The sequence below is a fragment of the Primulina tabacum genome, chromosome 9, assembly GCF_025594145.1.
Source record: "Primulina tabacum isolate GXHZ01 chromosome 9, ASM2559414v2, whole genome shotgun sequence".
Classification (NCBI taxonomy): Eukaryota; Viridiplantae; Streptophyta; class Magnoliopsida; order Lamiales; family Gesneriaceae; genus Primulina; species Primulina tabacum.
In genome coordinates, this window is record NC_134558.1 from 40,599,992 (window position 1) to 40,616,459 (window position 16,468).

General features: G+C 35.4%; 3 protein-coding genes and 1 long non-coding RNA gene across 5 annotated transcripts; 1 reads left to right on the forward strand and 3 right to left on the reverse strand.

The window, feature by feature from the left end:
• Positions 1-382: 382 nt before the first annotated feature.
• LOC142556222 (uncharacterized) lies at positions 383-4,207 on the forward strand. Of its 2 annotated transcripts, XM_075667575.1 has the most exons (5): positions 383-1,049; positions 1,564-1,804; positions 2,373-2,550; positions 3,399-3,647; positions 3,755-4,207. In XM_075667575.1, exons 1-5 carry the CDS (start codon positions 581-583, stop codon positions 3,791-3,793), a joined length of 1,176 nt encoding a protein of 391 aa, XP_075523690.1. In that variant the 5' UTR covers positions 383-580; the 3' UTR covers positions 3,794-4,207. The 2 variants fall into 2 exon arrangements, with proteins under 2 accessions (XP_075523690.1, XP_075523689.1); XM_075667574.1 differs by having other exon boundaries at positions 384-1,049; positions 3,399-4,207.
• LOC142556223 (uncharacterized) lies at positions 877-1,557 on the reverse strand. The gene is made up of 2 exons (XR_012822577.1): positions 1,138-1,557; positions 877-1,100 (listed from the first exon to the last, which is right to left on the reverse strand). It is a non-coding gene; the product is annotated as an uncharacterized LOC142556223 (long non-coding RNA).
• A 409-nt stretch (positions 4,208-4,616) lies between the features above and the next one.
• Positions 4,617-7,175, reverse strand: LOC142556225 (chitinase-like protein 1). The gene is made up of 3 exons (XM_075667579.1): positions 6,654-7,175; positions 5,616-5,775; positions 4,617-5,232 (listed from the first exon to the last, which is right to left on the reverse strand). Exons 1-3 carry the CDS (start codon positions 7,039-7,041, stop codon positions 4,824-4,826), a joined length of 957 nt encoding a protein of 318 aa, XP_075523694.1. The 5' UTR covers positions 7,042-7,175; the 3' UTR covers positions 4,617-4,823.
• Positions 7,176-7,858: 683 nt separating this feature from the next.
• On the reverse strand, positions 7,859-11,472 carry LOC142556226 (chitinase-like protein 1). Its single transcript, XM_075667580.1, has 3 exons — positions 10,999-11,472; positions 9,459-9,618; positions 7,859-8,465 (listed from the first exon to the last, which is right to left on the reverse strand). Exons 1-3 carry the CDS (start codon positions 11,375-11,377, stop codon positions 8,057-8,059), a joined length of 948 nt encoding a protein of 315 aa, XP_075523695.1. The 5' UTR covers positions 11,378-11,472; the 3' UTR covers positions 7,859-8,056.
• Positions 11,473-16,468: the final 4,996 nt, after the last annotated feature.

Consider the following 16,468-nt stretch of genomic DNA (forward strand, 5'->3'; position numbering starts at 1 on the left):
CACACACTGATATCACTATATAAATAACATTGCAATAATTTTAATTCTTTAATATTTCAATTCCTTCTATTGACATTAATACTAATATTTTTATTTATCAACTCAACAAACGAGTCAAGTTTGAGTTGACGAGGCACCTAAATGAGTCGAGTTCGAGCTCGAGCTTACGAACCACTTAAACAAGCCGAGCTTGAGCTCGCGAGCTTATCATCGAACATGTTTGTGAGCTCACGAGCCAAATATCCTCAAGTTTGGTTTGATTAATTTTTCGAGTTCGAAATTGAGCTTGAACTTGATTTGTATGATCAACAAACAAACTCAAACGAACTTTTTATCAAACCGAATATTCCGGTTTCTGATGTTTCCGTACTTGTGAAACGAAAACGTCGATGTTGATTTTTTTTTTTTGGCGTCGGGTAAAGGCTAGAATTGGAATTAAGGTGTTTGGATATCGGGTTGACTGGATTTACTAAAAACCTACCGAACTCTCGTACAGTTTCCGTGGTGAATGCCTGCCTGCCGAATAGAGGAGATTTTCTGTAACACCAAATTAAATTAGGCTGTCTCTACTCTGACGCTGATGGCAGAATTAAGCAAGCTGAATACCGTGTCTGAGATTGGTGTTTCAGAAATTCAAGAACCGATTGAAGAAGATGCTGGGTTGATTGGACCTCCTCCCCTTATTATAAGTGGTAAATTCGGTGACGATGATACAGAGGAGAATATTCTGGAAACAGAGAAGAAAAGGGGGAAGAAGCCACGAGCGAAGCATAGGAAGAACAAGGACACAATTAACGGTATTATGACCTTTGAAAAGAAAGAGAAGAAGGGACTTGTCTATTCCAGGATGGAGATGGAAGAACTGAGGTTTGAGGATTTGCACGGCCAAAAGAAGAAGTGGCTTGAGGTTTATTGTGGGCTCTGTCCATCGGTGGCTCTGGAGTATGATGATCTGGTTAATTCCGATAATAATCTCGAGCCTGCCATTTCCTTTGATTTCGATCCTCGGCCACAGTTCCAAATGGCTCCTACCCCCCCTGCGTCTATGGGTATGCTGCTCTACGCTCAAGTGAGCTTGTTGTGGCTTCTATTGCTTGCAACTCTTCCGTGATTCATGTAATTTTACTCCTGCCCCACCAGAAATTGAATGGGGAAGGGAGAAGAGGATACGCGGTCGTTCTTATTAATTTTGGGGGCGAAGTTGGAGTTTTTTTCTTGTGTTGTGCATAAAAAATTAATTTTGGGGGCGTAGTTGGATTGGACATTTGACGAGTTGTTAATTGAACATTCCTTAGTTACAGTATATTCAATTTGACTTCCTTGAAAGTATTTCGGAACTCAAGAGGTCCTTGATTACTTCAATTGTGAAACTGAACAAAATAAGTGACGGTACACAGGATTGGTTTGAGTGCTGATTAGTTGTTGCATTAATTAATTGGCATTTGGTGGTGACAATGAACACCGTGGAAGATTACTGTTATTTTAAAATGATCTATCTTTCTTCATTTCTTCTTAACGTCGTGAAAATTCGATGAAGTTTCTTGAAATCTTTATTTGTTTCAGGTGAAAACTGCTGCCATCTTCCAGACAATAGCAGTGAACGTTTTGATCTTTTAAACCCTACACACCGTCCCCCTGTCAATGATGAAATAAGCTGCTCAGCTGCAGAAGAAGAGTACAGCCCTGATTATACTAGTGATGAAGATTACAGTAGTATTCAGAAGCCTGCCTTTTTGGTAACGGGAGAACCTGATTTTGATTCTGGCCCTCCACAAGATGGACTGGAATACCTTAGGCGTGTAAGGTGTGATTTTTAACTCTTGTAATTTTTATTTGATCTTATATTTTGAGGGATTTTAGGTGTCTGCTATGGAAAGTCATAGTTGCTTGCAGTGGTCTTGTCGTAGGGGTTGCATATATGTCTTTTCTGACATAAAACCCTCTCTATGATGATTTGTACATTTCTTGTTCGTGAAAATGTTGCCGAAGGTAACATGCATGCCACATGATTTATCTAGCAAATTTTGGTTGGAGATGGAGAAAATTTTTGTCTTTGGCAAAATTTGTATTGAACTAAAACCCAAGTGAATCAATGAGTAATATAGGAAATAAAGTGATGAAAACCCCACAGTGCAAGGACCATACCATTAATTTACCCAAATTAGACTACTATCGGAAAATGTAGGTTACTCTTACTTAGACCTAGCTAGCCTAACATTACCTGGAACACAAAAGACTTGAAAATGGTTCTTAATTGCATAAATGATTATTGATTATATCCAAATAAAGACTTGACCCATCTAATGAACTGACAACTGCCAGTGAAGCATCAAAGTTCTGGGATCTAACTCACGAGGTGACTTTTCATTTAGGTGGGAAGCTTCGCAAATTCCGGACGTGGCGATTGCCAATATTGAAAAAAGTGAACTTGGAAAAGAACAGACTATATATATGCCGCAAATTCCTGAAATTATGGATTGTCCTGAGAATTTCTTGCCACTCAAACAGTGGGAAGACTGCTTTCTTGCTTATTTTTCCGAACTTAGACTGGTATATGTCATTTGTCCCTTTATCTTGTCTTTGCCTAGGTTTGTACATTTTTACATTTGTTCTATGAAATCAGATGTGAATGACTCCTGTGCATTGGTTTCTTCATCTATTGAACTCATGCAAGATATCACTTATAGTACTGCTCAAACTTGAGATAGCATTTCACTTTTAGGTTTGCACCTCCGTTGGAGTGTCTTGGCAAATTGAAAGAAACAATACTTGAACGACTGAAATTTGAATTTGAAGTTGTAAATCTTACAGACCTGCAGTAACCAGTTAGAAATCTGCAAGAGCGCCTGTATGATTATTAAAATTATTATAAGTAATCTATTTAGTATTCGTTTACTTTTTTCATTATTGCACAATAATTTCTCTTGATGATTTCTTTAGGCTACTTATTTTGGGAAAAGGACAGTAGAAGTTTCACATTTACAGATAAGTATGAAAGATAAACAGAGAACTTAATAAAACTGATTTGTTGTTCCACTTGAACTAGTTAAACCGAATACACATGACTTACCTTCATAGTTTCAGTGCCAAGTTGGCAACTGTGACAGCCAACTGCAATTTTGTAGAATCAGGCATAACATTTGGCTCGTAAAGAAGTTAGCTTAGAGTTAGCTCATACTTCTCTCTTTTGACCTCCCAAAATTTATATAGGTACGCAGAAAATTCTGCAATGCCATCTCCGATTGTTTTGTTCAGTGTTCTAGGACTGGAGCCATACTTCAGCCCCTAAAACAAAACAGAAAAAACCCTCACCGAAATATTGAGCGGTCTTCCACACCAAGCTTTCTGTGAAACTCGTACATGTCATTGACCTGAATCAGTTTATTCCCTTCCTGCAGGGTTTTACACAGCTCGACCTTCAGGGATCTAATGCAGAAAATTCTATTGAATTTCAGTCGGTTATATTTGAATATTTCAACAGTTTCTTATCTGGATATGATTCCTGCCCATCTGAAGCTTCTTCCTCCCCACATACACTGGAAGAACCCAGTACAACAAGTGACGGTCTTGCCTTATCTTCAATTTTAGAAATGGACTCAGCAGCTCGAACATCAAAGTTAAAAAAACGTATAAGTTTAATTGAGAACGTGAGCACGTTATCTCGCGAAGATTGTTTATGGCTCTTTGCTCTTTGTGTCGCTGTTGATAGTCCTCTTGATGCTGACACAAGTGCATCTCTTCGGTCTTTACTCAGAAAATGTGCGAGTTTACGAGCTGTGAAAGCGAACGCTGATGATGAAGTTGTCATGCTAAATATTCTTGCAACAATTTCCGGCAGGTACTTTGGACAGTCAGAGAAGTGAAGGTATAATGGGCTGGCTTTTAATTAGTTTCCCTGGATTCTCTATGATAGACCCGCAAGAAAGACTCGTCTAGTCTTTTTGGATGAAGCTACATCCCTGTTTTTTAAAATATTTTGCCTTTGATTATTGAGCAGAGGTGATCGGCTTGTGGATGGGATACAGACATTTTCATTCCCTTTTCCCATGTTTTTTTAGGTGATCAATTGTGCTTCTGCTGAAGGAGAAGGACAATGCCTTTGAATTTTGTAGTTTACATTTAATTATTGGGAGGAAATATTTTATAGTTCCCAAGAAACATATTTTGAAAAATTGTACTTTGGTGATAATTTCTTCCCCGGCTTCCATACTTGAGATGTGTCTCCCGACTGAACTTTTTCGCTCAACAACTGAAGTTTCGATGTAAATCTCTTACTCAAAAATTATATGATTCACTGGCTGCGTAAAATCCTAGCTAAATTTTTAGAATCAACTCTATAAGATTAACCTAGAATAATAATGCTGTTTTTCCTCATTCATGCGTCTGAATGGCACCTTAAATTTGTTGGAAACTACGGGTTTCGAATTCTTATGAAACGATCCAGTTTTATGATTGGAAAATGGCACAGAAGTCGTAGGATGTGAACACAATACGAACATTGGTTATATTCATCCTTCACTACCAACAACATACCTAGCTCTTTATTGACAATTATTATAAGAAGCATACAACGCCAATAATTCCATTTAGTTCCAAAAGAACCAACTCGAAAAGACTGATTACATGAGTCATGACAGATTCCAATAAACAAATATTACCATTCGAAAACACATCCATCGAAGACCAAACTTGTATTTTCATAAGAGGTAAAACAGACAATCATAGCAACATAAATACTTGTCTCTAGACGATAACCACACACAATTGAATCAGATGGTTCTCCCCCTTCTTACAACATACATAGCAGAATTACAGAGACCCATTCAAGAGGACGACTTATAGGATGGGTTGAAAGCAATCTGCTCGCCACAAGAAAGCACTTCATGGGGTCCTGCCTCCTCACGCCCAACTCCCATCAAGTCGAGGTAATATAGGTAATGAGATATCAATACATTCATTGGATCAATCTCACCTTGACCACAAATAATATCACCATACAAAATATTCATCGTTGTGCCAAACCCTGGAACTCGTTTCTCCATGGTGTCATTTTTTGTGGGTTTCCAGTTTCCTACAAATGCGTCGTGGGCTGAAGGTTGCCCTTTTTTCTTCGGGGTCATCCACATCGACATTGCAGACATGAAGGCTATTGTGGCATTTTGTTCGAGGTACTCAGGATGGTTCAACAAATCTACCTTGATATCGTTACCTATTTTGCCATAGTTATGATTCCTGAAACAAGAAAAGATGCAGTTTCCAATGATGTACTCAGCTCAACTGTCATTTACACGATCCTTGTGTATTATGTAAATAACACTTGGAGGAGATTGGTTTTAGCTAAATAAGGCATCTCGCATTTTACGTATAAACTACAAGATTTCCGTTAAAACATTCAGCATAGATATATTTCTTGAACACATTGAAAGCTTATTTAAATAAATAAAAGTAGAAAATGAGCTCAGCCAGAAGTCCTCATGGTCATAGCAACTAGAAACCAAAAAATCAGATAATCTTGGAATAATTTAAAGTCCAATTGCAGGTGATGAAACTAAGTATCCTAATATGGAACTTTCAATGAGAACGAGAAAAATTAAGAAAATGAAAATATCCAATACCAGTAGACTGGAATGGCACCCCGACCATAGTATTGTGCTCCAGGAGAACACGGATACTCGTATTTGAAGAAGTCGTCACAATAATCTTGACTAGGACTCATTTCCTTGTTGTAGCATAGCCCCCATGATAACGGTCCACCCGTGGCCACTCCATAACCACCTGCATCACGGTGTTTACACCAATTACTATACACAACTCACGGACAAGCAAAATGCAATCAAAAGGCCATTCGTCCAAAATAAATTTGAAGTGCAGGAGAAAGAAAAGTCGTATCCTCTCTACGATATGATTACGTGTCGGCTTTGCTATATACTTTTTCCCCCTAATCTATCCAGTCTATACCATTTAAAAGTTGTACACATGCATTTGCAGGGAGTTGATCCCGGGTATAGTTCAAAGGATGTTGTCACTTCATCTGCCTAGTTATGACTGAGTTTTGCTACTACATGGCAAGAATTGTTTTTACTTTGACCTTATTGATAGATACTAGACAAAAACTTTTATATAAACCATCAATACAATCTCGGGAGAACGTTGATTTTGATCGATTGTCTCCTTTCGTACCAAAATTCATAGTTCGGGGCAACTAAAAAAAATTAAATTTCGCAGTAAAGATGCTATTCATGGTTTTTTAAACAGTAAAGTAGCCAAGCCTTATATTTCAGTCGATTGGCCTACAGGCAACAGGAAAGATAGAGTAGCCAAGGTCTACGTAATCAACGGATGTAGCATATAACCTACAACAAACGTTTTTGCCCGGAACTTTGACGCGACAGTGACCGTTCCCCCGTGCGAAGCGGCCACGACGGCAAACCCTGGAATCACTCTGCTCCCAAGTAACTCCAACGACAATTCACTTGTAGTTCAATAATCAAGATCGAGCCAAGAACAGAAGGTGAGCTCATATAAAAAATATATATTCTTTCTAAATATGAAATTTCCTTTTTCTAACCATGTAAATCATAAGTTTATGAGTCTACCCCCAGCATGAAAATGTTAAACTAATTGCTAATTGGATTCACCAAAAAAAGACTGACATGAAGTTTTAGCGCCGACATGGCCAAGAAAAGCGGCAAGTTCCTTCATCTGCATGAGCTTGCCACCAGTGGTTCCAAACCCCAAAGGCTGATAAGTGGCGGCAGACAAGATGAAAGATCTATAGTCCCAAAAGCCAACCGCGTGAGCAACGGGATAATTCCTCTTGGAGAAGATATTCTCAAACTGGTAAGTCTGAAAGAATTTGGAAATGGTTTGATTGCAACAGTATGCTGAGAATCCCTTGCATTCCCATCCCTGATCACACATCCTCTTCCCACCAACTTTCCTCTCCTTGATCTCATCGTCACCACTCACCATGCAAGCACAATAAACCACCATTGCCGGAATCAACAGTGCCACCATAATTCTCCTGTTACCCATCATCATTGCTGCTCAAACAAGTGAAATAAACCAACAATATTCTGGGTATATATTTATTTTGTCGAGGATTTTTTTGGAAGAAAGAAACGGAAAAAGAAGGCACAACCGATTATTAATTGTTATAATATGTACAAAGTATCTTTAGGCGTGGCGTTAGATGTGATATTGCTGTCATGAAATTGAGACATTGTGATTGAACGGTGGAGATGGGCTCTGGTAAATGAAGAAGATGGCGGGTAGGTCGTTTGATTTGGAATAATGAAGCAACCATGGAAACAACTCCACCGACGCCTGAACTACCCATGCAAATATTCACTAGTAAAATCCAAATTCATTAATATCCATATTCGATTGCATCAATACGTGTATTTTACAGTATTTGGTATAATTCAAGTGTCGCCATACATTTATATTTAATAATAGATATTGTTTTTTTATCGACGATGAAACTCTCCGACGGTAGCTATTCTTATGTGGAAAATCGCAGGTAAGTTCTTGGACTAATAATATAACCTTCAAACCAATCATCAAAGTCAGTTAAATAGCACCGACAAACCTACAAGTTTATCCGAAAAAGGGATTGGTAAGAGAATTTATAGTATTAACGTGGCCAACATATACCTCAGATATATTACATTGATGTATTGGTGGGATTATCTTGATTCCAAATTCTGACTCTTAAGCAACATTTCCTTATGGTTGTTAATCAATACAACTTTATTCGGGCTATGTTATAACCTAAATAATTTTTTTGCAGATCTTCAACAAATTTGCTTGAAGTGTCGTGGGATGATTTTTTGAAATGCCAGGAATATAGCAGACGTAAAACAAATATAAATTGATTATTCGCCAATGTCTGGAAGGTATACATATCAAAAGATACATTTCAATTAACAAATCTTTAACTCAAAAACACATTCAACAAAGAACAGACTTGCATTTTCAATCTGTAAAAAACCAAACAGCAACTTATAGGAACATGTTGCTCAACATACTTACAGACGAACAATATAAACTTCATTCAAGAAGATGACTTGTAGGTTGGGTTAAAGGCGATCTGCTCGCCACAAGAAAGTACTTCGTGGGGGCCTGCCTCCTCTCGTCCAACTCCCATCAAGTCGAGGTAATATTGGTAGTGAGATATGCAAACATTCATCGGATCAATCTCACCTTGCCCACAGACAAGATCACCGTACAAAATGTTCATCGTTGCGCCAAACCCAGGAACTCGTTTCTCCATTGTGTCATTTTTGGTTGGTTTCCAGTTTCCGACAAAGACATCGTGTGCTGAAGGTTGTCCCTTTTTCTTCGAGGTCATCCACATTGACATCGCAGCCATGAAGGCTGTTGTAGCATTTTGTTCGAGGTATTCAGGATGGTTCAACAAATCTACCTTGATATCCTTACCTAGCTTTCCATAATTATAGTTCCTGAAAACAAGAAAGAATGCACTTCTTATTGACTATCATTTACATGATCTTTTAAACAGAATTTAAAATATATTTAAAGTCATGCTGGAGAGAGTTCTGAAACCCGCATTAGATACAAAAATAAAAACAAGGACCAAAAGGGCAACTGCAAATTATGTATTCCATTCCAAATGAGGTACAGATGGGAGCTACTGCAATAACCGCCCTTTCTGATTGTGAAAGATACACAAACGACTTAAACCACGTAACATACTCCTTTCTTATTTTGAATCGATCATTTGCAAAGCAAGGATGCATCTGCAACCGTTGCTAATAGAGCTCATTGTGCAGGCTCGGGCATGCATGTGGGCCCAGGACCTGACAACCATGACGGTTTGTGTTAATATTGGTCACAGGCTAAGAAAGAGAATCGACGACTCGAAGAGTTAATCTCCCGTGTTCATTGGCTCAACGGAGAGGAAGTCGGAGATAATAGAAAATGCTCATAGGTTCAACTCCTAATTGTCAGGCAAAGTTCATAATCCCTTTAAACATTTCGAACGACGATAAAAAATGAGGTTGTAAAATATATAAAGTGTATGATAATTTTGATCAGCTTTAAAATTAGTGTCAGCAGCTCAAGAGCTCTTCTAGAATCTAGAATAAAACTAACCTCAACTTATTTTTTGAGATATTAATATTCTCTAGCTTTTCACATGGAAATAACAATATTTCCAATAAATAGTTGTTTGTGTTTTCCATTAAACAAGTGATCGTGTTTGTTCATATATTTATGCCTTTTCCAACCAAAATTCTAAAGCTCATGTTTAAATAAGCTTCCAAAACATGATTGTTTGGAATAAGCATAGCATGGCACCCTCACAGTTGTAGCAACAATACTGTCATCATTTAGATGTGACAAAATCCAACAGCCACGTAAAAAACAAAGCCATTAAGCCGGTTGTCAGCTTCAAGAACTATAGAACGAATGGAGAAAATGAAAAGATCCCATACCAGTAGACTGGAATAGCACCACGACCATGGTATTGTGCTCCAGGAGCACACGGATACTCATATTTAAAGAACTCGTCACAGTAATCTTGACTAGGACTCATTTCCTTGTTGTAGCATAGGCCCCAGGCCAGTGGTCCACCCGTGGCCACTCCATAACCACCTGCATCATAATTTTCATGACTATTACCATACAAAGGCAATGCATCAAAAAGATATTTACATTGAGTAAACAAGAGTATATCCTTTTATACAATATGAGTTGCATCCAATGTGCTTATTTTTTATATTTTACACTGAAATATAAGAAACTAGGACAGCCATCAATTCAGACATCCATAGTCGTATTTGTCCATTATCCTTTCCAGTGAACTCGAACGTCCTGAGATGCATATCCGTTATGTTATCAGTTTTCAGGAGTTACTTAATGTGCTTAGCCATGAGTAAGTATGGCCACTACATAGAGGAAGCTTTTTATTTTATGTTACACATATATATGTCAACAAATTCTAAAAATATTATTTTCGCAAACAAAAACTAAACCAACTATTAAAGAATGGTATTAGAGTCTAACACTAAAGTGAAAAGGATTCACTACACTACGATGTTTGGAAATTGAGATTTTTCTGGCAACTGAAAAAATTGAAAAACAAAAGAAAAAATCATTTAAAGCAAAATCAACCTTGAGTCCTATGTAATGGCACAAAACTTCCTTCACGTATCATTCTCTTACTACAATTTTCCTAGGCGTTTTCTCCAAAGATGTTTTGGACTCAAACATAAACTGAAACAAAGAATCTGATCAAACAATTTTGCATCATTGTTATTACAAAACTAATATTAATAATAAAGAAGCTCTAGCACCACATAAAATGTTTAACAAAACTTTAGAACTATAAAAGAGAAAAGCTCGATTCGTCGCTCCAGAAATAAATTGAATCTGAATGGACTGAAAAACAGGAATTCGTTGACAGCTGATGGAAGGCAGGGTAAATAAATGTATTTTGCGGGTGAAACTTACTTGGTTATAAAAAATTAACATATAAAAACTCACTGCTCCTGATCCATCCCATCAGTCCGCTGCTCAAAGTATCATTCTTTATTTTGGACATTGCGTTACCACTAATTGTGGGACAATAAAAAGCTTCGAGAAAATTTAGATCCGGGTTGCATTAGAGGAAACATTACTTCAATTTCAGTTTTACCCATCTTACTCAAAAGAATTCAATAACTTGAATTGATTTTTATGGCGAAAATTAAGCTTTCAGTAAGAATCCAGATCAGTTTCCAAGGTAAGATCTGGAATACTGTTTCTTTTGAAAATCACACCAGAACCAAGGTGAAATTTTCACTCAACACACACACAAAAAGCAAGGGAAAAAAAGATTTTTAAGTCACCCCAATCAACAGTGAGCACGGCAACATATGAAAATTGAGTAAAATGCCAGATGGAAAAACTAAATATAGGGAGAAACTAAACCGATCCAGCCGAAGAAACTAAATCGGCATAGAAAAAATAAATGAGAGAATAGCGAGAGCTCACAGGAAGTCTTAGCGCCGACGTGGCCAAGAAAAGCAGCGACTTCCTTCATTTGCATAAGCTTCCCACCAGTGGTGCCAAACCCTAACGGCTGATAAACGGAGGAAGCCAGGATGAAAGATTTGTAGTCCCAGAACCCAACTGCGTGGGCGACGGGAGAATTCCTCTTGGAGAAGAGATTCTCGAACTGGTAGGTCTGGAAGAACTTGGAAATGGTTTCATTGCAACAATGCTCCGAGAACCCCTCACATTCCCATCCCTGGCGGCACACTCTCTTCCCGCCGATCTTCTTCACTATAATCTCATCTTCCGCACTCACCATGCAAGCACAATGAACCACCATCAACGCAACCAAGATCGCTGCAAACCCTCTGTTACCCATCCTCAATGCAGCGAAAAACAATCGAATTCTTCTCCCCGATGGAGGAGATGAAGCTTGAAGTGGTTTTGAAGGCAGGTAGAGTTTGGAGAGGTGTCGCTTTCTTGAAAATAGAAGTATAATAATGAAATGTTGGAATGGACGGTGGAGATGCGTTTAAATGGATGGTCAGGATGTTGAGCTGCTGGCTGGATTTGGAATCAAGCAAGCCAATGACTTAGGTACAGGTCAAGTTCACCGACACCCACGTTACGCCAAATAATGGACATTTTTTTAAAAAAAAACATATAAACAAATAAACTATATTTATATATTAATTATTGTTTTCTGTTTTACAATTTTGATCATCTTTACTGATTTATAATATATATATAAATCAAAATAATTTCAAAAAAATGATTAAAATAATTTAAAAAATATACACAATGTGTTAGTATTATATAATATAATCGAATGGTAGATCGTATGTCAAATATCATAATTTGTCATATTTTGTTTTGATTAAATTCACTTGGTCTCTATTTTGACTAATATTTTTCGAATATGCATGTATTTTATTTTAACATGTGAATTGCTTTGAAACAGATATGAAAATCACAAACAAGATAATAGTTTAGTTTATGTTAAAACAACATGAAACACCTTAAACTTGGTGAAATAATACATTAGACTTGTACATAGAGAGTTGTCTTTGGTGACTTGGTAAAAAAGTACATCACACTTATATATAGTTGTAACAAGTCAACAATAATACATCAGTGCATATATTCAACATGAGATAAAAATGTAACATATTGTTATGAAAATATTGTCAAGTGAAATGCAGTAATTATTCAAGACTCTGAAGTGAAAATTCTAGCTAAAGAGATGACTCTCACCAACATTCGGTGTAACACTTTTCCATACGTATTCAAATAAGATTATGTATAATCGATCATTTACAGATCAAGGTGGACTCGCATTTTCGAACTGAGATCACGAAGCCGCATTGTCCAATGGACTAGTAATATGATGCATATACCGTTATTCTGTACTCTGGTCATCCAACCAATAAGTATTCGATCGTAATCATTTAGAACCAATAACAATCCAAATAATCAAATATTCAATATAATATGGCCAATAAATTGTGAAATTCACGACATAATACAATATATGAATAAATATTATTTTATGAAACTCTACCGTAAATTTCAAGCAAAATGCCAAAACTTTATTATTTTAGTAAATCGATATAAATCCATAATCCTTGTTGTAAAAACTCACCATGTAACTTGCACTCAAATCTCGATTGATAATCTATAAATTAAATGAACTCCTAACAATACAATAAAATTGATATTTCATATATTAGAGTCATAATAAGAAGTTTAATCATATTATAGTCATTTTCGTATATATTTTGGTTTAGGTAATTTTGGTTCAAACCATAGATTAGATTATTATCTATGATTAATATATATATTTCCAAAAGCTATGAAAGTTGGCCAAGTGATAAGAAATCAGTGCAGAAATTGACGGTAGCCGAAATCGCTCCCTTCTGGTGGCGTGTGTACCTCACTCGCCTAATGTTCCAGCGCATGGTCGGCGGTTCTGCAATTACGCATATCCGAGCTTTTCATACATATGTATTATGACGAGATGACAAATTTTTTCAATTCTCAATCGATTTGTGTCGTATTTAAAAACTGTGTTTTGTTGAACTTATCTACCCGACGTCCCGAAAATATTACTTCTATCACTATTTTGGATTATCAATCTATACATATCTTATCTATGAAACAAGAGGCACAACTTTTTTGTCAAGGTCAACTTCTAAATAAGTGTGTAGCTATATGAAATATGAGATTAGATTAACTTACTTGAAACAAAATTTCGTCACTGTTCTTCAAGATATCGGTTTGATTTTCTTGTTACTCACCTTCTTTTCCAAGTTGTTTTAGGATATGAGGAGAATATTCGGTCATTTATTGGGTTTTTTCCGGAAATATTCTAGGTTTTTTTTGTTCTTTTTCCCTATTTTCTTTTTTCCTTTCCTTCTTTCTTCGAGCTTTGTGTTTTGGTGGATTGGTGAATGAATCTGAGGAGTCATATGTGACTATATTTTTTTTAAATGTCATTTTTATCTTCTTTTATTCCATACGTAAATATCAAAAGCTTGTACATTAAATAAGACATATTTTATGTCTTTTAGCGTATTTCAATGTATTTTTGGATACATGGAAAAATAAAAACATTGTCCAAAGCTTATTAGGGTACACAATTATAATAACATTTCACGACTTTTTAATGTATTTTGATTAATTTTTTGTGGTTTTAAATATACTACAAGAGATAAAACATCGTCCAAAAAATAATACGATAACCAATTATTGTGATATTTCATGAAGTTTAGTGTACTTATTATTATTATTATTATTATTATTATTATTATTTGTATTATTATACATATATATATATATTGTTTATATTTTATTTATTTAAATTCATTAATTAAAATTTTAATAAATACCTTAAAACTTTTGGGGTGTTATAAAAGATATTAAAACTTGGGTCTTATACATGTATAAAGTTTATCAATCATTGAGATACACACTATTTTCAATTATTTGGAGGAATCATTTAATTATATATTAAACATCTCATTAATTAATATATATTTTAAAAAAATAAAACATCTTCCCCCATTCGCCCTACGCTAAATCCGCCGTCTATAGTATACATGTATATCTATCTATAAATGTGTATATGTATGATTTATTATTGTATGTAAATGAAATGCAAAGATGAAAAACAAAATGCGGAAACAATTGAGATCATAAAGTTGCTTTTGTTGAAAAATATATTTAAAATGTGAGTATTGAATATTTGAATGTTGAATATTTGAATGTTGAAAATAAGAGTTGTAAATATTGAAAATTAGTGTGTGATGATGTAGGTAATGATGTATTTTATTTTTGGATTATTTGTAAAGATTTCCTATAAATAGATCTCTCATTTGTGAAGAAAATCACAATTGAGTAGAGAGAAAAATATTATAAAGTGTGTAGTTTGGTAAATTTTGAGAGTTTGAGATTTTTACTTTTTACCATAAATTTTTACTTTTTCACAACACGTTATCAGCACGAAGCTCTAAAAGTCCTACATACTTTTCCAAGCTCCAAACAGAAGAAAAAGGTAACAAAAATAATTATATTTATTTTACTGTTATTTATTTATTGTGTATTTATTTAATATACAATATAATGTCATTATTAGAAATAATAAAAATAAATTTTTCATAAACTTGTTATAAATCCTGGGAGGATGTTAAGACGACATCCCACACTCCCGGTAAGCGATACGACAAGTATAAAAGCCTATAAGGTTTTTAAACAAAATAAATTATGACACTCATTATAATATTATGATATGATATACATAATTATTTAAACATGTCTAATATTATATATATCATATTATTATCATAAAATTATACAAATACATACCTTTATTTTTTTTGTACCCCAACGGTCATAAATGGTAAACAACGGCTATTTTTTGCCCTATAAATATGATCTCACAAACACATTCCATCACTCCAACTTTCTCTTCTTCTCTAAAAATTATTCATCATCAAATTTTTCGAAGAAAAAAGAAGATGGCTTTCTCAAGGTTATTTTTAATTATTTTGGTTATCATACTCACGAGTCTTTTATTTATCGGAGAATATCCTCCTCGTGTGTTTTCTTTATTTTTACAAATACTTGTACTTGTTGTTTATCCGTTACTTTGTATTGCAATAATTATTAACTAATAAAATGCATCGTAATTTTTTAGTACCACCATGTCAAATTTAACAAAGCTCGAATTTGTTGCGCTCGACATCACGGGAAAGAATTATATGCCATGGACTCTAGATGTAGAAATGCATCTTGAGTCATTGGGTCTAAGCGAGACCATTAAAGAAAATGGCATATGCACGTCACAAGAAAAGGCAAGAGCCATGATATTTTTGCGTCGACATCTCGACGATGGATTGAAATGTGAATATCTGACTGAAAAAAATCTCATGGCTTTGTGGAAGGGATTAAAAGAAAGATTCGAACATATAAGAGAAGTTATACTTCCGACCGCCCGGGATGAATGGAATACATTGAGATTCCAAGACTTTAAAAAAGTCAGTGATTACAATTCGGCGATGTATAGAATAATCTCGCAATTAAAATTTTGTGGACATGAGGTCACAGAATCTGAGATGCTTGAAAAAACATTTTCCACGTTTCATGCATCAAATATTACTCTACAGCAACAATATAGAGTACGTGGATTCGCGAGATATTCTGAACTCATCGCTTGTCTTCTTGTGGCGAAAAAAAACAACGAGCTATTAATGAGAAATCATCAGTCCCGACCCACTGGATCAACAGCATTTCCAGAAGTAAATGCTGTAAGTAAAAATGAATTTAAACCTGGAAACCAAAATCAAATTCAAAGACAAGGTTTTGGTCGAGGTCGAGGTCGAGGTCGTGGACGTGGACGTGGACGTGGAATTGGCCGTGGTCGTGGTCAAGGCCGTGGTTTTGAAAATAATCGAGATAGTTATTTTTATAACTCATCTCAAAAGAACGTCCCAAACCATCCACAGAAAAGGCATCATGAGAATACAAGTGTTAATGAGAAGCACTCAAAAAGATATGAAAGTTCTTGTTACAGATGTGGTACTCCAGGACATTGGTCCAAAGTTTGTCGAGCCCCTGAGCACCTTTGTAAACTTTAAAAAGAATCATTAAAGGGGAAAGAAAAGGAGACCAACTTCACTGAACGCAGTGACCGTTTGAGTGATGCAACTCATTTTGATGCTGGTGATTTTATGAATGATTTCTCTGGAAATGATCAATATGTTGGTGGGATAGAAATGAACAATATTGATGCTGCAGATTTTCTCAACGATTTCTCTGAAAATGAACAATATAATGGTAGAATATAAATGTACAATAATCTATTTTTCATGTATTCATAGAATAATGTTTTATTGTATAATTATGATTTGTGTTATATTTAAATATATATTGCAAGTAATTTATTTCATTGCATATTTTTTTTTGAAGTTCA